The sequence below is a fragment of the Octodon degus genome, unplaced genomic scaffold (assembly GCF_000260255.1).
Source record: "Octodon degus isolate 3935 unplaced genomic scaffold, OctDeg1.0 scaffold00022, whole genome shotgun sequence".
NCBI lineage: Eukaryota > Metazoa > Chordata > Mammalia > Rodentia > Octodontidae > Octodon > Octodon degus.
This window is the reverse complement of record NW_004524598.1, coordinates 13,324,758-13,347,673: the sequence shown is the minus strand read 5'-3', so window position 1 is coordinate 13,347,673 and position 22,916 is coordinate 13,324,758. Positions and strand designations below refer to the sequence as shown.

Genomic DNA, 22,916 nt, shown 5'->3' with positions numbered 1-22,916 from the left:
ATGTGTTTCTTTTAACTGACTTACCAAGATTTACATCTGGTAGTATCTTATCAAGAAATTGTGTTTCCCCACCATTAGGGGAGAGAAAATCTGCCAATAGTTGACTATTACTCAGTTCTGGATGCTGCAGAAGTTTCTTAAATAAACAAGAGTAAAAGAACAAGTTAGAGACATAGAATGGCATTCAAGACTGTACAGTAATTACTTTAAAGAAAAAAAAAAGACAACTTTAAATCACCAAAAGCTGCTTTTAGTATTCTGAGTAACAAAATGAGGAGCACACGCATACAACAAACAGTACGCACAGAAAGTAAAACCTCAGCCTCCACACATAGGATCTGAATTCTGGCTCTTTTATTTGCTAGCAAGATGAGCCTAGAAAAACTATGAAGTGCCCAAGAGTCAGTTTTCTTCTGTTAAATGGGAATGTGTAGTGTTGTTATATAAAGCATTTATACATTGTGTTGATACAAAAGGAAGCTATTATTCCTCAATTTTCATTTATAAAATGACTGTTATATGATACAACTTCCTTAGAACTTTTTTTTTTAAGATGGAATCCAAGACCTCTGCTCTGAGCTACATCCTTGACTCTCAATCATGTTTTATTGTGACACAGGATCTGTAACTAAATTGTCTGGATACATTCCAATTTTCGATCCTCCTGCCTAAGCCTTTCAGATTGCTAGGACTACAGGCATGTGTCACCACTCCTGCTTTCCTTACTTGAAACTTAAAAGGAGTTGTCATAAATAGTTTCATAGAAAAATAAAAAAATACACAGGGCTAGGGAGATGGCTCAGTAGAATAAGCACTTCCCTGGCAAATGCAAGGACGTGAGTTCAATCCCCAGTTCCGCCAAAAAAATAAAAATAAAAATAAAAGTACAACATGAGAAAAAAAAAAAAACTTGGAAAAATCTGCCTTGTATTCCTGCAACAGTATTTTCTAGCATGATAAACTGACTTTTAAAAGCCAGAATTGACCCAGTCTTAATATTTAACTTTGTAGGAATCTTTTTTTATAGGAATCCTTATGAGCACAACTCTACAGCAAAATGCTATTAGTAGAACAACCTCTAACTTAAGCTCTCATTACCAGAATATCACTTCTGCAATGAAGTTCTCTAATCCTTAGAAAAGATCAGTTGGTTAAAATAATAGTTACTGGGGCTGAGAAGATGGCTCAGTAGAATAAGCACTTGCCTGGCAAGCACAAGGGCCTGAGTTCAATACCCAGTTCCGCAAAAAAAAAAAAAAAAAAAAAAAGTTACTAATATCACTAAAGACAGGTTATACTATTAATTTTCATACCACCAAAGAGTTATGCAGAAAATACTTCTGAGTTGAAAGTACTGGAGGGTTCAGATACAAGGAATTAAATATAAAGATTTCATACTGCTGAAAAATATTAACTCAAAAGGTATTATTCTTGGTTAAGAGGTATGCAAATTTAACTGTATTAATACCTAAAAGTAAAAAACTCATGTACAAATAAAAGACTTTTTAAGCTAATAAAATATTTTCTTTCCTCTTAGGCACTTGATAAAGAAATACAATCATTATGATCATCTTGGAAACCCAGATTATCTCAAAAAAGTAACATTTAAACTAATTACCATGCACTGAAATCAAATACCAGTTACACCGCTTACTCAATATAGTATAAATACAAATACGGTATAAATACAAAAATGAAATTTAATTTCAAGTACCTGATCCAAGAAAACTGAAAAGACATCTATGGTTAAAAACTACAAATGCAAAGAGACTAAAGAATACAATGACGAAGATTTCAAAATTCATAAAATACTACACACAAAACCAAGAAACAGAACAAACTGCAATAACAAAAGCTATTTATTCTTACATCCTTTTACATTACAAGTTCTTTTTGTTTAACCTCCCACACCAAGTTTTTGTTTTTTCTTTTGGTTTTTGAGGCAAGATCTTGTCATATAATTCAGGCTCACCTCAAACTATTCTGTCCAGGTGGGCCTCAAACTCTTGAGTGCTGGGATTACAGACATACACTACCACACCCAGCCCACACTAAGCTTTAATTAGTTGAAAACTAAAGACTTTTTCCCCTTCTAAGAAAATAACTGTTCTTTACTTAAATCATCAATTTAAAATATATACACATATTTCTGACAAAAATTCATTTTAAAATCCATATGGAAAAAAAAATTTTTTAATGTATTTGGTACATACACTACATAACTCAGACTCAGTGATCCTCCTGTTTCAGCCTCCCCACACTCAGTCTTGGTGGCTGGCACAGCATGTGGTGCCAGGGATAGAACCCGGGTCCTTCTGCTGCCTACACCGGAGCTTAGACTGCTGGGCTACAGCCCCAGCCCTTGCTCACATTTGTGAGACAGGGTCTCACTATGTAGCCCCGGCTGGCCTGAGCTTACTATGCAACACACAGCTCATCTTGCACTCTCAGTGATCTTCCTGTCTCAGCCTCCCAAGGGCTCAGATTACAGGTATACACCACTATGCTTGGGTATAAAACAAACTTTTTAAAAATTTACATGGAAGTTATTTATAAACCAAAGCAAAGAGACAAACTTGAAAATACTGTCATTAGCAATGTTTTAAATTAAGTAATGCAGTTGGTAGCATACCTGTAGATATTCCTGAAACTCTTCTCTCTTTGACTTTAAGAATTCATAATTTTTAGGGCCAATAATTCTCTTGGACGGAAGCTGGGCATCAGGAAATGTGCCTAAAATTTGTATATATTAAAGTTCTTACTATGTCTTGATGCGATTTTCAAAATTTAGTTACATATTTATTATGGCAATTCCAGATTTGTGGCACAGCTTTGTATAATTATCTTTTAAGTAAGTAATCTTAACAAAATCAGAGGGCTTCAGATCAGAAGTTCAGATTAAAAAATTATATAATGAAACCTAAAATATCATACCTTCCAACAACCACTCTTCACAGACAGAATTTTTAGGCTTCTACAGTATTAAAACAGTTTCAAAAAACTGTGGTAAGATTATTTTTAAATTGATGGGATTCTGTTAGATAGTATCTCAGAAATAGTCTCTCCCAGGGAAAGAAAAGCAGAGCATTTAGTCAATGTTACATATGCTTAGAAACAAAATCTAAAGGCATTTTTTTCTGGAACATGCATTCACAAATATGACTGAAATTGGAAACTGTAGTAGTAAAAAGGAAATAAAAGAATCAAAATTTAAGTAACAAAAAGTTGAACTCCAATCAATTTTTTTTTTTTTTTGGGGGGTGGAACCAGGGTTCTGAACTCAGGCCCTTGTGCTTGCCAGGCAAGCGCTTATTCTACTGAGCCATTTCCCTGGCCCTCAACCAATTTAAGTAAACCCAGAATTTTAAAGTTCAGAGATAAATTACCTTAGCCTTAAACAAAAACTCTCAGAGAAAGAAGAAGACAAAGACAGTGTTGTACCGGACTAGCCGAGAAAAATAAAAAATGTTTAAAGACAAGTACAAATTCAAAACCTTGGTAAAAACTAGGGAACAAGACTTTGTATCATCTTCTTTCTATAATAATCATATCACGGCCTTTGCTCTCACGGAGCCAAAGCCAACCTGAATTTAGACCACAGGATATGCCACAGATATTCTCTAAAGTAAAAACATTCAAATATATATATATATATATATATATATATATATATATATATACACACACACACACACACACACACACATATACACACAAAAAAGCAATGTTAAAAATGGCTCAATATGCATAATTATATCCCTAATATTTTTTCTATTTATCTACCCTTAAAGAAATACAGTAGGATATAAAGTCAACGCTCAAAAATCAACAGCCTTCCTGTACACAAATCATAATTCATTAAGACAGAAACCAGGAAAACAACACCTTACAAAATAACATCAAAAAACCTGAAATACCTAAGCATGGATTTAATGCATATAAAAGACCCCTACATTGAAAACTATAGTACTCTGAAAAAGGAGATTGAAGAGGATATCAGAAAATGAAAACATATCCCTTGGGCCAGGGACATAGCTCAGTGGAATAAGCACTTGCCTAGCAAGCACAAGGGCCTGAGTTCAATCCCCAGTTACACACACACACACACACACACACACACACACACAAATTAAAATCAAATTTGTGACAATTACATTTAAGGGGCCTGGGAGATAACTCAGTAGAATAAGTACTTGCCTGGCAAGTGGGTCTGAGTTCAATCCCCGGTTCTGCCAAAAAAAAAAAAAAAAAAAAAAAAAAAAAAAAAAAAAAAAAAAAAAAATCCCTTGCTCTTGGTAGGAAGAACCAGTATAGTGAAAATGGCCATATTTCCAACACCGTCATACAGATTTAATGCAATTCCAATCAAAAATCTAATAGCATATCTCACAGAATTAGAGAAAACAATTCTAAAATTCACTTGGAACCAGAAGAGACCTAGAACAGCAAAGCAAATCTGGGCAATAAAGGCAAGGCAGGGCATCACAATCCCTGACTTGAAATTATGTTATAAACCTACTGTGATAAAAACAGCATGGCGCTGGAAAAAAAAATATCTGTGCAACATATGAGAAGATAAAGAAACAACTCCAGACACTAGGCCACCGTATCTTTGACAAAGGTGCCAACTATATGCACTGGAAGATAGCCTCTTTAATAAACGGTATTGGAAAAACTGGCTCGGCACATAGCACAGATTAAAACTGGACCCATCTTTCACCATGCACTAAACCACATCTGAAATGGACCAAAGATCTAAATATTAACACAAAAACATTTCATCTGCTCCAAGACAGAATAGATAGAACTCTCAACGACATTGGTGTAGACAAAGAATTTACAAATAAAACCTAACTGCACAGGAACTATCACGAAGAATCAACACTGGGATCTCATCCTCTTAAAAACCATTTGCACTTAGACAAAAGATTGCTATCGGAACAAAAATCTCAAAAATACCACAACTCCCAAATGTGAAGACCCAACCCAAAATGGGCATCTGAGAAAACGCACACTCCTTAGATGACGATGTGCAAAGGACAAGAAAATGTTAGTATCACTGGTCACTGGAGAGACATTCTGAGATCACTTCTGAGAAACAACACTGAGATTCCATCTCACCCTGGAAAGAACAGTTATTATTAAGGAATCAACTAGTAACAAATGCTGGAGGTGCTGTGGAGAAAAAGAGCTCTTCTCCATTGTTGGTGGGAGTGTCGACTGGAACAAATACTCTGGAAGTCAATGTGGAGATTCTATTCCCCTGCTGAGTATCTTCCCAGAAGAATTAAAAACACTGTACCACAGCGATAGATGTGCACCCACGTCTACAGCAGCACAGTCTGTCATAGCTAAATTCTGGAAACAACCCAAATGACCATCAGGTGAGGAATGAATAAAAATGTGGTCTTGTTATACAATGGAATACTACTCAGCCATAAAGAAGGATAGACTGGAGACTTTTATAGATAAATGGATGCAACTAGGGACCATACTTGGTAGGCTGAGACAGGATAGCTGTGAGTTCAAGCACACATGTCTTTGGCAGGTAGAGTGACCACAGAGACACCAGGCCCCTGGGTACACACGTCATTGACTGGTGTAATAATTAGCAAGATGAGCAGTGCAGAAGTATCTGAAGCAAAGCAGCAGCAGTTGGGCTCTGGAGAACTCCACCAACAGAACAGTTCCAGCCCCCATCCAGATAGGCTTCACATCCAGCATAAATCCCTTGGAAAATCTGGTTGGAGTACACAGCACACTTCTGGGATCTGACTTAGACACCATCACAGAACTATGAACAGAGAGGTCCCAGGATAGCTATACAGAACCACCTACACCTAGGGGACATCCCTGAAAAACAGACATCTCCTAGGGAAGCCTCAATATTAGTGATAAAGCTATCTCATTCAGGACAAGCCCAAAACACAATGAAATGGATGAAATTGGAAATCAAACACCAGAACTTTCTGATACGACAGCAACAAAAATGAGAAACAAGTGGAAAAGGCTACAGAGAAAAATCATCTCTCAGGTACAAAAAGAAATGATATTTAAAATCAAAGATTTTAGACACAAATAAATTAGATTAGCAAAATGATGGAAATCCATACGCCCACTAAAGGAATGAAATAGAGTGCATAAGGGCCAGCCAAATAGCTCAGCGGATTAAAGCACCTGCAAGCAGGTGCAGGGGCCAAGGGTTCAATCCCTGAGCCTGCTGTGCTGGCGCTGCCCCCAGGGCATGCTGAGAGGGCAAGAGAGACTGGGTTTGGTGGCACACACCTATAAGCCCATGATAAACAGGCAGATCACTATGAGTCCGATCTAGTAGTAAGACCCTGAACACCTTGTAGACCCTTCCCTAAAATATAAATAAATAAACAAAAAACAGAATACACGAAACTGATCCAAACAGAAATACAGATTAAAACCTCCATTGAAAGTGTACACAACAGACTTACTGAAGGAGAAGACAGAATATCAGATCCTGAAGACAGACTTGCAGCTAGTGATCATGAAAAGTATCTTAAAAACAGCAAGAGACCACAAAAAATCAATCCAATGGCTCTCAGGTGAAGCACAGAAGAAAAAAAAAGATTGATTGGGTTCAATGAGCAAACTAGAGACAGTATAAATGCCATTAAAAAATACTCTGAAATAATAGCAGAAAACATCCTAAGCATGGATAGAGTTCGACATACAAATAAATGAAGCATGTAGAACTCCAAACAGCCATGATCAAAATAAAATTACACATATAAAAATCAAGACTTCAGAAATTTAGCAGAACAGAATATTTAAAAGCAGTTAAAGAAACAAATCACCTATAAAGGAAAAATCCATCCGAATCACAGTAGACTACTCAACACAAACCATCAAATCAAAGAGAGCTTAGAATGAGGCATTTCAAGCCCTAAAACAAAACAACCTCCAACCCAGACTGATGTACCTGGCAAAATTATCTTAAAAACTGCTGGAGAAATAAGACACTTCCATGACAAAGACAATTTCCTGAGGAAATTCATGACCACCAAACCAGTTCTTCAGAATATTCTGAAGCATATATTAGAAAGAGAAAATGAAGACCATGACCACAAGAACGACACTAGAAAGAAGTCACCAAGAAAGGCAAGTAATTAATCAAACGAGAAAGATAGGGAAGCAATAACAGGAAAATAACAATTAAAAAAAAATTATAACCTTAATGAGTTCAAGGCCAACCTGAATTACATGGCAAGACCCTGTCTCAAAAAATCAAAGGAAAACAGTTTAATTTTCTTACTAAGCAAACAAGTACCAAAAAAGAAACGGGACTAAGAGATGGAGGGGAGAAAAGAGCAAGAGGGGAGAGGGGATGGAAAAAGGAATTAATGTGTTATGTACATGCCCCAACATCCCATAAGGATTGTAAACATTATATACTACACATATACACTAATTTTAAAACAGACTCTTCCATGGAATTTTACTTTTTAAAGAAAGGGCAATGTGTACTGCAAAAAGTTTATAAATAATTGAAAATTTAAAAAATAAAAACATGGGCCGGCCAAATAGCCCAACACATTAAAGCGCCTGCAAGCAGGCACAGGGACAGGGGATTGGGTCCCCAGGCCTGTCATGCCGGCTCCACTACTGCAGCTCACTGAGACCGCAATTGAGACTGGGCGTGGTGGCACGCACCTATAATCCCAGCTTTTGGTAGGCTGTAAATAGGCAGATCACTATGAGTATGATCTAGCAGTGAGACCCTGAATACCCTGTAGGCCCTTTGCTAAAAATGCCAAAAAAAAAAAAAAAAAAAGTTGTAGTATAATAAAAATAAAAACAATATATTCCTATTACCAATAAAAGCCTACACAACTGTCACATGTTTCTTTGGTATAATTACTTAACAAAACAAAAATTTAATTTGGTACAAGAGCTTTCAAGAAAGCTAATGCTGAATTATAATGTATTACATAAAAAAGAACAACATACCATGAAATTCTGTTAGTTTTGATTCAAGTACATAGAATTCAAGGTATCTTCTATAAACAGACCAATGTTCAGGCTCATGTCCAACTGAAAATTGAACACACACAAAATAACAAATAATCTCACAACTCAATGCTAAAAGGATGCAACAGTTAAAATATAAAGCATAAAACATTATTTCAGTGTAAATAATTTATTATTTGGGGCATATTAACATATTTTACCTTATTTCTAATTTTCAATTACTATGTGGAAGCGACATTTTATATCTTATGTAGAAGATAAATGTCATGTACTTATAAAGTTACCTCAAGCAAATATACTTTTCTACAATAGAATCAGAGACCTGACAGAAAGTTTTAAAAAACTGTACGTAACTTTCTTATTATTTTGTTTTACTTTTAATGAGACAGGGTTTCACTCTGTTGTCCAGGCTGGCCTGAACTTGTATTCTTCCTGCTTTAGCCTCTCAGGAGCCGGGATTACAGTTGTGCACCACCATGCCCAGCACAATTACTGTTTTATAAATGTAATACTTAAATAATATTCTCACCTAATAATATAAAACAGCACTACAGCATTGTAGAATTTTATAAATATTCAATATAGCTACACTAAATAGCTACTAGTAGCAATGTACTGCCTCTGAAATGTGGCTGGCAAAACTAAGAAAATGAAATTTTAGTATTATTTAACTTGAATGGATACATGTAGTAATCATTAGCTACCAAGTTAGACAGCAAATTAATGGTTTAAAGACTGAGTCAGGTGAGACTGCTTATTCCAGCCCCAGTTCCCCCATTTTCCATGTGGTCCTCAACAAGTAATTTAACCTTAGCATACCTTAGTTTGCTGAGATATGGAATAACAGTGCCTAGCACATAATAAACAGTTCACATAAAGTATGTTTGTATAGCATGTAGCAGAGAATCAGCACCCCAAAATACTAACTGCTATGGCTAGCACCTCATGCCTTCCTAGCAGATTTGAGAATGCAACTGATGAAATCAACTAAAAACAGGACACCTCTCCAACAATACTTCTACTAAGAAAAAAAATCTGATGTAGATCCAACCTATAAACCAAACCCTAGTTTTCCATTTTCAACAAGTGGTCTTAAAAGATCTATATGTATTTAGTTCAGGTATTTAAAATCCTGAAAACGTTATTTTATTACATACATAAAAATCAACTTTTTCTCTCACAGCCCAGTTTCCCACCAGCACATTACACTGAATGCAGAATTTGCAGTGCTGACAAAAATTATCTTTAGAATACAATTTGGTTTTAATTTTAGGCTTAAATTATTGTCAAAAATTTTAAATAAAGCATCTAAAGATGCTGCCTAAAATACAGAAACAAAGGCATATTTTCAAACAAAATCAAATCTGAAATTTAAATCAGACTGAAGTACAGACAACTGACTACTGTACATCTATTACACCTGAGTGTACAGCAATGACAGCAGAGTCCAGCGGCGGTGCCTTGGCCCAGTCAGAGTAAGACCCTACTAGTGTTCAGCTGTGATAGGAAGAACTACAGCTAGCAGCCCTGGGCAACCTCCTGCCCGATTTGCTTCTGAGAAAAATCAGAAAACCTAACACCTTTTGAAACATAAGGAGAATGATTAACACTAATCTTCATACTACCAGGTAGTTTTTACTCTAAAAAAACATTTCCTAATATTGTTCCTTTGCTCCACGTTTCCCTACAGTTCCCTCCTTTTCCTTCTCATTCCTGAAACATGCAGGGACTTGGGATGTGCTTGTTCTTACAATGACTGCCCAGTTCTTGGACAAAGTCCAGGGCTGACAGCTTATTCTACTACTAATACTATTTAATCCCCATCTTTATTACACTCCATACCTACAACAACCAAAAGAGAAAAGATTAGCAAATCATGAAGACAAGTACCCATCTCTGACAAAACTAAACAAAAAAAGGGGATACAAATGAAGAACCATTTTGTATCTGTATATACAAAATAGGACAGATACACAGCTACTTTCTCTTAATTCAATGAGAAGAAAGATTTGTACTAATAGTGTTTGGACAGAATTTCATGTCTGCATCTTGTAGTATAAATAACCACTATGAATACAATATGCAATGCATTAATTATTGAAACTGTCTTATTAATCGGTTTTAAAACTGTCTCATTGCTATTTGTTTTTCAATAAAATAATAAAAAAAAAAACAAGATGCATTCTTAGGCTACTGGGAGTATCATGTACATCAACTCAACAGGTGACTACATGATTTAGCTAACAGGTACCAGAGATAACGCACACAGCTCTCATTCAATTTTCTGTTCTGAAATTTTACCCATGGGGTGCGCAGTCATATTCAATAGTTATAAATGTTGGAGGGGATTGTTTTGTCTTTTTGCAGAGTTTCACTATGCAGTTCAGGCTCGCCTTGAACTCACTCCATACCTCGGGCTGGCCTTAATCCTCCTGCCTCAGTGCCGTAAGTGCTGGGATTACACATATGAACCAAAATTTCCAGCCTCCAAAGTTATAAATGGCAAACCTTATCACGTGTGACAAAGACAGATTTGTGGGGATCTTTTCAAAAAGGTACTCATAACTGTTCCTACCTGTTCTTCTATCATTTCTTTCAACATCAATACAGAACACAGGAATTCTCTCCTTCTTCTCCTTCCTCTCTGAGGAAGGATCCTCAAAAAAATCTACATATGGAATGCTAATTTTCCAAGCAGCAAGGTTTCGGGGAGCATTAGGTGTGCTCACAGCTTCTACTGGAGAATCATCTTCCATTACAACAATTCCTTCTTCAATCTGAAAAAAAATTACCAGCACAAATTCAATATTTCTATTCAGAACTACAGTATATGAGATACAACTCTAAAGTAATATACCCATATCTATTTGGTGATTTTTAACACTTAGGAAAGTACACAATATACTACTAGTATCAACTTCAGGTTTGACCTGTATATGAAAATACAACAGAAATTAAGAGACTAGACATTTTAAAGATAAAAGAAAAATAATAAAAACATTCAATATAAAAAATAATGTACTGCTATTTTTCATTGAGGAAGGTTAAAGTTTGTAAATGTCAACGGCCATTACTGGAAGTTATACAGATGAACGGGGTATGTGGTACACTGCTGTTTATAAGGTTTATCAGTATGATCCTTCAGGAGAATATTTTATCAATGTTTTTATAAAGGGTTACAAAACAGTTTTGAACAAGTAATTCTCTATTCAAGTATTTTTTAAAACTGATAAAAAGTAACAAGGGGCTGGGAAGATAGCTCAGCACTTTAGGTGTCTGCCTGGCAAGCACAAGTACCCAGGTTCGATCTCCAGTACTGCATCCCGCACTGGCCCCAGAACCAGACGTGGTGCTGCATGTCTATAATCCCAGTGCTGGGGAGGCTGAAACAGGAGTATTACTATGATTCTGAGCTGTGTAGCAAGACCCTGTACCAATAAATAAGTAGATGGTTTTTTAAAATGTAAAACTTTAAAAGAAGTTACAAATAGAAATACAATCTTTTATATTCAGTAATATAAAATTGGGGATGTGTGTGAAAGAGAACCACCTCTTATAGAATTAAAATCTTTTCCTCTATTTCTAAAATGTTAACATGTTTATAATAATGTTTAAATGTCTGAAAATAAATTTCAAAAACTGCATGTTGGGGCTGGCGAGATAGCTCAGTGGTCTACAGCGCCTGCTTAGGCAAGCGCAGGGGACCATGGTTCGGTCCCAGGCACCACATGTCATGCCAGCTCCGCTCTCAGGGTGGGCTGAGCAAGCAAAAACAGAACAGAAAATGAATAAATAAATAATTAAAATTGCATGGTTTTTTTTTTTTATTTTTATTTTTTTGGTGGAACTGGGGATTGAACTCAGGCCCTTGCACTTGCTAGGGAAGTGCTTATTCCACTGAGCCATCTCCTCGGCCCCAACTGCATGTTTTAGAAATAAACACACAAAAAAGAAAGGGGATAAACTATCTAATTCTTTAACTGTAAGGGAGCCTCTGACTCGAAAGCCCCAGTCGGCAGCAACACATCCAGGGCTTTGATCGTGGCCGGCATACACATGTCAATTTGATGCATGATGTGCATCTATACAGCTATGAGAACAGAGAGTATCACAATAATGCAGCGCTTACTGCACACAAGATGCTTTCTGCACATGTATTACTTAATCCCGCGTGATATCCCTATATAAATTAAACAAGATTATCCCCATTTCATACGTGAAGAAATAAACCTGGGAACTTTTTTTGGGGGGCGGGGGGAGATACTGGGAATCAAACTCAGGACCCTGCACTTGCCAGGCAGGCGCTGTACTCCTGAGCTACAGCCCTGGCAAGCCAGGCAACTTGGCCACGACCACATAGCAGTAACACGTCACTGCCAAGTAATCACAAGAAGGTTCTAAAAGACGATGTCTCCCAAGTCCCAATTTTGGTTCCAGAACCGCTTTATTCCTGGAAGGAAGATGGGCAAGTTCTCTCAGCGCTCCACTTTGCAAAACCCCACACCCTAGAATCTGCAATGTCTTCCATAGCCTGACGGCACTGCCTGGCTAAGCCAACATCCCTCCAACCCAGAGCTTTCTTTCGAGAGTATAAGAGTTTAGTTTGTCAAGCTTTACTTTCTTTTTGCAAGTTTTTACTTGCAATAAAAAAAAAAAAAAAAAAAATCTTCCTTCTTTCTTTTCTTTCTTTTGGCACAATCTGCTTTTTGTGTGTGTTTTTTTAATTTGACTGGTAAACTTTAGAATTTCTTCCACTAAAAATTATTATGCAGAATTGTGGAACCTCATAAGAATTCATCAGTGCAGCAGGATAGAGGTTGAAGGTTAAGAGGTAAAAGGAAAAAAGGATTTTTTTTTACTCTTTTGCACCACATCATTGTCAATCCAATCATTCACTACCGTCTGTCTCTTACACCTCTATGTAGAAAATTTCTCAATAGCAAGACCTGCACCATAAACATCTTTTTATCCCAGTGCCCAGTTCATTAAAAGGCAAAAATGAGAATCTAAGATCTTTGTTCCATAAAAAACTGGTACACTAGAGTTCAGTGTGAAGATCCTGGGTTCAATTCCCAGTACTGAGAAAAAGAAAGCAGAGGAGGGGAGAGGAGGAAAACAGAGGATGAGCAGAAGGGAAGGGAGGAGAGCCCTGCCTCAAAATACGGTCCTCAGGATACAGCTCAATGGTTGAGTGCTTACCTAGCATCTATGAGGTCCTGGGTCATCACCAAGGAAAAAAAGGAGCTTTTAAGCTGACCAATCACAGTAAAATATTACACTGAATTATTTTACTTATATAAATGTTATCATTTTAATATGCTCCCTCTTTTAATAATTTGGAGTTGGTGAAGCACTGAGTAATATTCCTAGCCCTTTAAAAAAATTGGTACACAAAAAAAAGCTTAAATGAGATAATATCTGCCTCTATGAGACTCAGGCTGTGACAGACACGTAACTGTGAAGGTATAATTTAAAAAAATATGGTTCACACCATATAATAAAGGCACAAAGGAATAAAGAAAAAAAAATTCTGTCATAGAATGGCAGCAACATGGTTGGAACTGGACAACATACATTAAGAAAAAGAAGCTATGCACAAAAAGACAAATTTGCATGCTCTCACTCAAACACGAACACTAGAAAGCTGATCTCAAAATAGAGAATAGACTGGAAATAACTGGAGCCTACCTAGGAAGGAAAATAGGGATGGGAGACACAAGAAGGTTAATGCCAGGACATTCGGAGGAACAACTGAATAGGAAACATAACTTCTAACATTCTCTAGCACAACTGGATGGCTCTGGTTGGTGATAATTTCCAAGTAGCTAGCACAGAGAATTTTTAATGTCTCCAAAACAAAGAAAGCATAAATGTCATTACGCTGCTCTGATCATTATACATTGCATAAACTGAAATATCACACTGCACCTCATAAATACATACAAGAACTATGATAATTAGAAATAGAAAATATATTTAAGATGAAAGGATAAAGAAAAAGTGATATTTATATACAAAAAAGTACTATTCTGCCATGAAGGAGGACAAATTTGAGTCATTTTCAGGAAAATGGATGCACCTTGAAACTATAATGTTATGTGAAATAAACCAAACAAGAGTTAAATATCACAGTTTTTCTCATATGAAAAATCCAAAATATAAATAAATTAAACACCAAAATAAAAGATTATAGGAAACAGAGACAGAACTTCTGCAAATGGGAAGGGGACCAACAGATGGTGGGGGTGGGCCAGGAGCAGGGGAGAGGGGAAAGAATTAGAGTGTGCTGTGTGCAAGTTCCAGCTCCGAAGATAAGTTCCAGATGGATGTGATCATGCCCTGCAAGCATGCACCAACAAAAAAGGCGTTAGAATTTTAGAAACTATTTAAAATAATAGGGGTATACTATTATATAGGAGGACATAATAGTATACCTATCTGAGTTACTAGATAGAATTGAATATCCTCCTTTTGGATACTCAATTCTATCTGGTAACTCAGATAGAGATCAAGTGAGAATGCCTAGGTAAATAAACGAAGGAAAACAATTTCAAACAAGACTACGGGACTACATCTGCAAAAATACAGACAAACAAAATTGCAATGTGAATGAAATGTACACACAAAAAAAAACGGAGGTCTTGTTAAAACACAAACCAATTCTGCAGGTCTAGGCAGGCTGGGGCTGAGATTCCGTGTCTAACACAGACCCTTGATGTCCCTCACTTCCCTGGGTAAAGTTCGTGCTGCTGGATCAGATCACAGCATAAGCAATCAGAGGTCAGAGCATCAGTGAACACCCAAGTGTCCCTCACACACAGCACTGGAAAGAGGTAAAATCAGGAGGAAGTGAAAACCTAATAAAAAGATGGCACATTAGGGTCAGCCAGATAGCTCAGCGGACTAAAGCACCCGCTTATGCTGAGCACAGGGACTGGGGTTCAACCCCTGGCACCCCAAGCCATGCTGGCCCTGCCCCCGGGGCGCACTAAGACTGGACGTGGTGGCACAGGCCTGTAATCCCAGCACTTGGGAGGCTGAAAACTGGAGATTCACTAAGAGTCCGATCTACATGGTGAGACCCAGTAGACCCTGCACTAAATACATAAATTTGTTTTTAAAAAGATGGAAAATTATTTGGATACTAGTAATATCTCAGCTTAAACGAAACCACTTTGCTTTAATAAATGACTTAGTTCTCAGAAATTTTAAAAATTAGATTAACATCATGAAACTATGACTAATGAAAGAAGAAAGCAAATCTGAAGGAAAAACAAGCATATCTAAGTCTGAAGTTACCCCAAACTGAAGAATTTTACTTACGAAGTCATCTTCACCTTCAGCCAAACCATAATTAGGCAACATAGCTCCCTCCATTGTGGTGCTCTTGAAGACTCCTTTAATTTTGCTACCTATTCTGCTGATTCCAAATGATTCTCCCCTTTTCTGAGTGCTTCTAAACATTAAACAAAAACCTATTAGGCATACAGCAAAACATCACAACAGTCTAACCTACTAGGAACAATACCAACAATTTAGTGCTATAAAAATACTTTTGGAAATGGTAAACTGAAAGTATAGCTAACATAATCCCTGGACTTTCTCTGTCACAGATTAAGTATCAACATTTTAGAAGTCAAAACTGATGCAATATTTAAATTATTGTATTAGTAAATAAGACAAAACTTACTAATAAACATTTAAAATTTAGCTGCTAACTTCAAACACTATCTGAACTACAAATTTTTAAAGCTGAGAGCCCCCTGGTGGAAAATAGTTATTACTGCCATTAGTGTTTTGAAATAAAAATGTCACACCATCAACATTCAAAACAACATCCTCTTACACAATGTTAAGTAAACAAAACACTGCACCCTTAAATGTTACACTGCTTCTTTTACATGAGAAACCCAAAGTATAAATAATTTTCAGAACAAAATAAAAGACAAATAATAGGGAACAGAGAGATAACTCTTCTGTAAATGGGAAAAGGACCAAGAGATGGTGGGAGGGACAGAGGAGGAGCAAGGAAGAAAATGTAAACAGAACAAGGATGTGTTATATACATGTACAAGCTCTCCACAATGTATGGAATCATTATGTACTACAAACAAATACAAATAAAGGAATTTTAAAATACCATCTACTTTCAATAGCAATGTAACAAAAAACATAAAACTATGACTTCAGTACTCTGGTCAGGTATAAGTTCCCATAAAAGAAAGGGAAGGGGAAGGGAAAGGAGAGGAAGGAGGAAGGGGAGGAGGGGAGGGGAGAGGAGAGGAGAGGAGATGAAAGGGGGGGAGGGGAGAACAGAGCAGAGCAGAGCAGAGCAGAGCACAGCAGAGCACAGCAGAGCAGAGCAGAGCAGAAGAGAACAAACTTTGGCCACGCATGGTGGCATATACTTAGGAGGCAGGGCTTAGGAAGCAGAGGCAAGAGGATCTGCCATAGTTCGAGGCCAACCTGGGCTACATAATGAGCTCAGAGCCAATCTGAACTATAGAGCAAGACCCTGTCTCAAAAAACAAGACAAAACAAACTTCTGTGATTGACAAATATTCAAGCAAAACTCAACTGTAGGGCTGGGGAGATGGCTCAGTGGAGTAAGTGCTTCCCTGGCAGGCGCAAGGACCTGAGTTCAATCCCCAGTTTCAAAAAAAAAAAAAAAAAAAAAAAAAACCACAACAACAACAACAACAACAAAAAAAACTCAACTGTATATTCAACTGTATAATCATATATACATTCAAATGAGGAATGTGGCATAAACTGTATCCTTGTTATCTTCAAAGTAATGAAAAGAAAAGAAAATGCCAAAAGAAAGGGATAGCAATGAGGAGAAGGCTAAAAGCAAATACAACCCAAAGAAGCAGCCTGTTCTCCTGTAAACAAAAATACTGGTTTTGCCAGGCGTGGAAGTGCACACCTATAATCCAGCACTTGGGAAGGATGGAAAATCCCTAGAAGTCTGAGGCCAGCCTCAGCTACATAGTACAAGGCCGGTCTGAACTGCACAGCGAGACCCTGTCTCAAAATGCCCCCCAAATTTGATTATACAATTTATTTCAGAAGTAAATTTCTTAATCCAGAAATTCCAGAGAAGAAGTGGAAGAAAACATTCTTAAAAAGGCTAAAAAGGAAAAAAAAAAAAGGCTAAAAGGAGCAAAAAGCCCTCCACTGAGACTCCATGTTGGTATCTCTGTAAGTCAATCTTAACTTTTATCCAATTTAAAACTCATTTTCACTACTACTACCCTTATAAAAATATCTAACTAAAAATGACTTTTAAAACCCAGCACTATGCAGCTGGACAAGGTAGCACACGCCCGTGATGTCAGCACTCAGGAGGCTGAGAAAGGAGGACTGCTGCACATTCAAGGCCAGCCTGAACTATGTAGCAAAACCCTGCCTCAAAACAATCAGGAAAAAAATGATAATCAATTTATCAATCCTAGCACTTTGTTTCTCATGTTTTTTACTAAATAGCTAACATTCTGCAGGCAATATTTATCTACTAAAATAATGGGCCAGTTACAGAAATGGGAAAGCCAGGTTCAAATGTACCAATGTCAAATACACATAACGTGCATTTATACAGGTCTGAGCAGCAAAACAAAATTGTTTCAAAACTAGAAAGCCATTTATAAATAATATTTTAGAAGTATTTAAACTACATCATTTTCGGGGCTGGTGAGATGGCTCAGTGGTCTAAAGCACCTACTTAGAACAAGCTTAGCAAAGCACAGGGACCGCGGTTCAATCCCCCAGCACCACATGCCAGCTAGCCCCGCCCCCTGGTGGGCTGAGCTGGCCCCCCACACACACACACACATACATAAATAAATAAATAAATAAATAAAATAAATAAACTACATCATTTTCTTAAAATAAGCAATTAATGATTTCTAAAATCTCAGAGCTGTAGATACAATTATCTCTGAAAGAATAACATTTTTACAAAAACAAATATAAAAATGACAAAATAGCCAGGCATGGTGATGCATGACCGCCATCCCAGCACTTGGGAGGGTGGAGGAGGAATCTCCCTGGGCAGAATGCCAGCCTGGGCTATATACTGAATTCAAGGGTGGCCTGAAATGCACAGTGAAACCAGGTCAAAATAAAACCAAGTTAATAAATATTATTAAATGCTAATATCCAGAACCTACATTGTTCAAGTTTGCAGAATCCAGAGAATAAAACAACTGAGGTTTTTGAAATGTCATGCTCAGAATCACAGAATTATCATTATACTTTTTAAAAAGCTCTGTAAACACAAAAAATTCTAAGAACAATTTAGAAAAACCAACAGGAAAACACAGACCAAAAAAAGGCAACATTCCTGAAAAGCAAGATACTGGTAAAATAAATAATTAAAACATGTTAATACTACCAGGACATGTTTATTTTTATGATGACATGTTCAAAAAGGAGATATCGGGCTTGCAGCTTAGCTCAGTTGCTTAAAGTGCCTGCTTGGGAAAAGTCAGTCAGGTGCAGGGGACCTCGGTTCGATCCCCAGCTCCACAACAGCACCAGACCAGGCAGCCTGAGCTGGAAAAAAAAATCCCTAAGTTGGGGCCCGGGAGATGGCTCAGTGGAATAAGCACTTCCCTGGCAAGCACAAGGGTCTGAGTTCAATCCCCAGTTCCACAAAAAAAAAAAAAAAAAAAAAAAAGATATCTAGACTCAAAAGTAGACAATCATTTTAAAAAGTTATTCTAAACAAATGATATAAAGCAGTGGAAAAAAAAAAAAAAAAAAACCTGGAAGGCAGGAGTACTACAGTGCTTCTTCCCTTTTTTCAAGCTGTACTTAGTTTTAGTCTCTTTACGGTATACTTCGTGGACTCTAAACAAATAACTTATACTGAAAAGAATCACATGCTCAAGACTTACCGAAAATCATCCAAACTTAGGCTACCTCTGCAATATCAGATAATGTGAAATTATAGAAGAGAAAGAGAAAGCCCAGATATTAAACGAGTTTCACTTTAGAATACAAAACAAAATTTAAAAGTTACACAGAAGGATAGCATTCAACTCTTTGTAAAGTCAAAAACCCTACGCAGGCATGGTGGCATATGCAATCCTAGCTATCTAGGAGTCTGATCGCTGCTGGCCAGCCTGGGCAACTTAGTGAGACTCTGCCTAAAAAAATAAAAAGGATGTAGATATACCTCAGTGCTCTCTGGGCTCAATGCCCACTACTTCCAGAAAAAAAGAAAAAAAAAAAAATCTTTCAGAATAGGTAATATAGAAACAAAGCAGATGGTTCTGTTTGGGTCTGAGGTGAATGGTAAAGATCACTACATCTCTTAAAAGTGGAGTATGGGGCCAGGGAGATGGCTTAATGAAATAAGCGCTTCCCTGGCAAGCACATGGGCCTGAGTTCAATCCCCGGTTCTGCCAAAAAACAAAAACAAAAACAAAAAAAAATGTGGAGTGTTAGAAATAATTCTGTATTTATCTGTGCTCAGGCATACAATCTGCTTGACATAATGGAAAACGTGGCGACTATGCCACCAAAAACCTGGCACAAGCTGTTATTTTCCAACCTGGGATTGGCGTCCCTATATCATGCATGCTTCTCCACTTATTTTTTGCATCCGATTTTAAAGTGATTATTTTGGGGCTGGGGATGTAGTGCAGCACTTGTGAAGCATGCATGAGGCCCTGGGTTCAATCTCCAACATTGGGAAAAAAGAGGGTTTTTAATGTTTTAAGGTAAGGCAAAGCTAACAAAAGATTACTGAATATTAAAAAGTTATGCTTTCAATACACAATGAAACAGGTCAAGATTAACAGTATTCTTTAAAACTTTACTTTTAAAATATAGCTAAATATAATGTGGACAGATTATAAGAATATTTTATATATTGTAAGTTGTTAAACAGCAAATTAGCAAAGCTACTCTTTCCAATTAAAAAATACTAAATTGTTTTACTTCATATAGACAAATGAGTTATTAAGAATTAAAACAGAATCCTGACAAAACTGATAGATAACAGTAAAGTCAGGCTAAAATAGAAAGCTTTCCATATCTGAAGTTAGAGCCGTGACTCAGATTTAGCTACTCATTGAAATGTAAGATCACAAAAACTTAATTGTCCCATGTAGGCATTTCACTAAGCTTAATATGCTGGTTTGAAAATCTAAATATTCTAGGTTTATAGAAAAGGATAAATTTTACCTGCTTCTCAAATGTGCAGGGAAATTTGACAGAAGGCCTTGAAAAAAATCACTTGGCTAAAATAAGCGGAGTGTAAACCGTGTAAAGATTATGATTTTAGGTAGCATGGATAATAAGATTTTTTGATAAATAAAGTATATGCTTCATGGCCATAGCACATAAAATTATTAGGAAAATCAAGAGTGGTATTTTTGCAAAATGCCACATAGATATTTTCCATCCTTCAAAAAATTTATTACATGTATAGTACTGTCTATTGAGTTAGTACGTAAGACTACTAAGAATGCTTAAAAATTCAATCTACTCCTAAAATACTTGGCCATCTCAAAAAATGCAATATATTCTCCCCATGGTTTTCACATTTTGCCTTGCATGATCTAAACATCATTTCTGATTTACCTACATCTCTCCTTAGATCACTTCTCCAACTGATTTAAATATTAGACACTTGCTCACACTAGAAGGTGCTAAGAATAACACAGCTATATATTCTATAGACTTACAGATTTCATGTCATTGATATACATATATAATAGATACATATCTAGTTATAATATACATAAAATATATCCATATATCTACATGTAATATATACAAATATATATATTTATATACAAAATTATAAAGACATCAGGACATTAATTATCCAGTTTATAATAAATCAACTCTCTTCAATTAACTTTATTTAGGTTAATTACATATTTCCATTTCCAGAGAGCTAGAAAGCAAAGGTGGGACCTTCTCCAGTTTGTAACTAGTAAAAAGTTTTCTCTGAAAACAAAACTGTCTGAAATTTTTAAGTTATCTGTGATTTCACTTAATGTGTGTTAATTCTTACTTTTCAACAAAGCAAGTTATCAAAGTGTGAGATTAACAAAGCAAGTTACTACAATCAGTTCTACAATCATTGACGAGGTATCTACTCATGTGTCAACAGAACTACATCCTCTTTCAGAAAAGTAAGAAAGATGAAGACACTACTACAGAATGATGAGTTCAAAACTGGCAAGTTCAAAAACAAAGCATACATATGGGTTCAGTCTACCTACCTGTTGAATTTTGAATTGCGGGTTGGTGATTCTGCACCTCTTAAAAGTTGTCTGAAATACTTCAAAATAATAAACAAAAATTATAACTTTGTAAACCAATGTTTGATTGTGAAACATGCTATTTTATCTCTCTACTCTGTAGTTTAAAGAAAAAGATACTTAAGGGCTGGGGGTAAAGCTCAGTGGTAAAGCCCAGGCCAACCATATCCTGGGTTAGATCCATAGTGAGGAAGGAGGGAAAAGGAGAAGGTGCAAGAGAAAAAAAGAAAGAAAAGAGAAAAAGGAAGAAGAAAAGAAAACTATTTAAATGAAGTGAATACAACCAAAGAATAAGGATTAAAATACTGCAAATGGAGAGATATTCAGGCCATTTGATTTACTCAAATCTACAAGTAATATATATGTAAGAAGAATGGAGTTTCTGTACCATGGCAGTATTACATGGCAAACAGGTGGAACAACTGGTCTCAGTCTACCTAGTCACACAAACACATACACTAAGTCCCTCACTTACAATCAAGTTCCACTCTGGAAGAACACTCTTAAGTTGTATGCATTTGTAAACCAATAAAGTGAGGCTTACTTGGTACATCTGTGAAAGTTCACAACTCAAATGTAAGTTGGGAACTTACTGTATTAAGAATTCTATCTACAAATAACTTTTAATTTCTCCCTAATTACATAGTAGAAAAAGGTATTTACTTTCCTCTTTATTTTACTGTTTGAATCATTTAACTATGCATCAGGGCTGAGCCAATATTAAACTGATATAAAAATCCTCAAACAAGGCAAATACTTTGACTTACCTCATCACTGTGGCAGAACATAGGGGTAAATACATTCTCCAAGAGAGAGAGGACATGTTCATATGCTTCAAATAGACAACGCATGGTCTGAAGTTTCACAACATCTATGTATGGGCCTTCAGCAACTATTTTAAAAAATTCTACTGTAGGAATTACTTATGAATAGCAGAATACCATATGTACTAGTTTAAAATTCATCACTGTACACTGAAAGAGCATTCAAACAATATTAAAACTATACTTTACATAAACAGTGTAAGAAATCATATTTGATTTAAAAATTCTAACAACCAATGCTGACAAATACATTAGTTATATGAACTATGTTTGATGTTCAGACAGATAAGGTAAACCGAACTGCATATATTGCAGCTTAATAATTAGCTTCTCTTCTGGAGGGTTAACAACCTACGTTAGCAGTTCAAAACTGGAGAAAAGGAAGGGCTGCAAGATCAGCCAACATTTTGGCCCTAGCCTTTCAAGGTCAGTGAAGACTCGGGACATAGGAGAACCTGTAACAACATGTACTGTAACAACATGTAACTCAGTTGTGCTACAAATTTTCTGATCAAGAAGATTATGGGGCCACAGAGAAATGTGTCCGATGATGTATAGTGTGCCCGGGGAAAGTCACATGGAGAGCAAAAACATTTTCTCATGCTTTCACAGAGAGCAAAGTAGTCAAGCAATGGCCGTGACTCATCCTCATGGCTGACACTGACAAAGGATCTACAAAGTGTGATACAAGGCTAGAGGATAAATCCTGAGGGTACTTGACTGACCTTATCAGATACAAAAGTTACATTTCTTGGTATATAGGTCTTGCTATATCTTGGTCTTAACCATCCAGCAGAAAAGTATAAAA

At 36.5% G+C, this 22,916-nt stretch overlaps 1 protein-coding gene across 6 annotated transcripts in view; it reads right to left on the bottom strand.

Annotated features, from left to right (window-relative positions):
• The window catches only part of Snx14 (sorting nexin 14), a 114,577-nt gene that overhangs the window by 23,642 nt on the left and 68,019 nt on the right, over positions 1–22,916 (bottom strand). For 4 of the 6 annotated variants that reach the window (XM_023711950.1, XM_004628242.2, XM_023711947.1 and 1 more), the window contains 8 exons: positions 22,052–22,176; positions 21,246–21,304; positions 18,903–18,929; positions 15,325–15,457; positions 10,577–10,778; positions 7,981–8,064; positions 2,633–2,733; positions 25–136 (listed from right to left, as the gene is read on the bottom strand). In XM_023711950.1, coding sequence (XP_023567718.1) covers positions 25–136; positions 2,633–2,733; positions 7,981–8,064; positions 10,577–10,778; positions 15,325–15,457; positions 18,903–18,929; positions 21,246–21,304; positions 22,052–22,176 — 843 coding nt within the window. The remainder of the gene's footprint in view (positions 1–24; positions 137–2,632; positions 2,734–7,980; positions 8,065–10,576; positions 10,779–15,324; positions 15,458–18,902; positions 18,930–21,245; positions 21,305–22,051; positions 22,177–22,916) is intronic. The other 2 variants (XM_004628244.3, XM_023711948.1) reach the window with 1 other exon arrangement.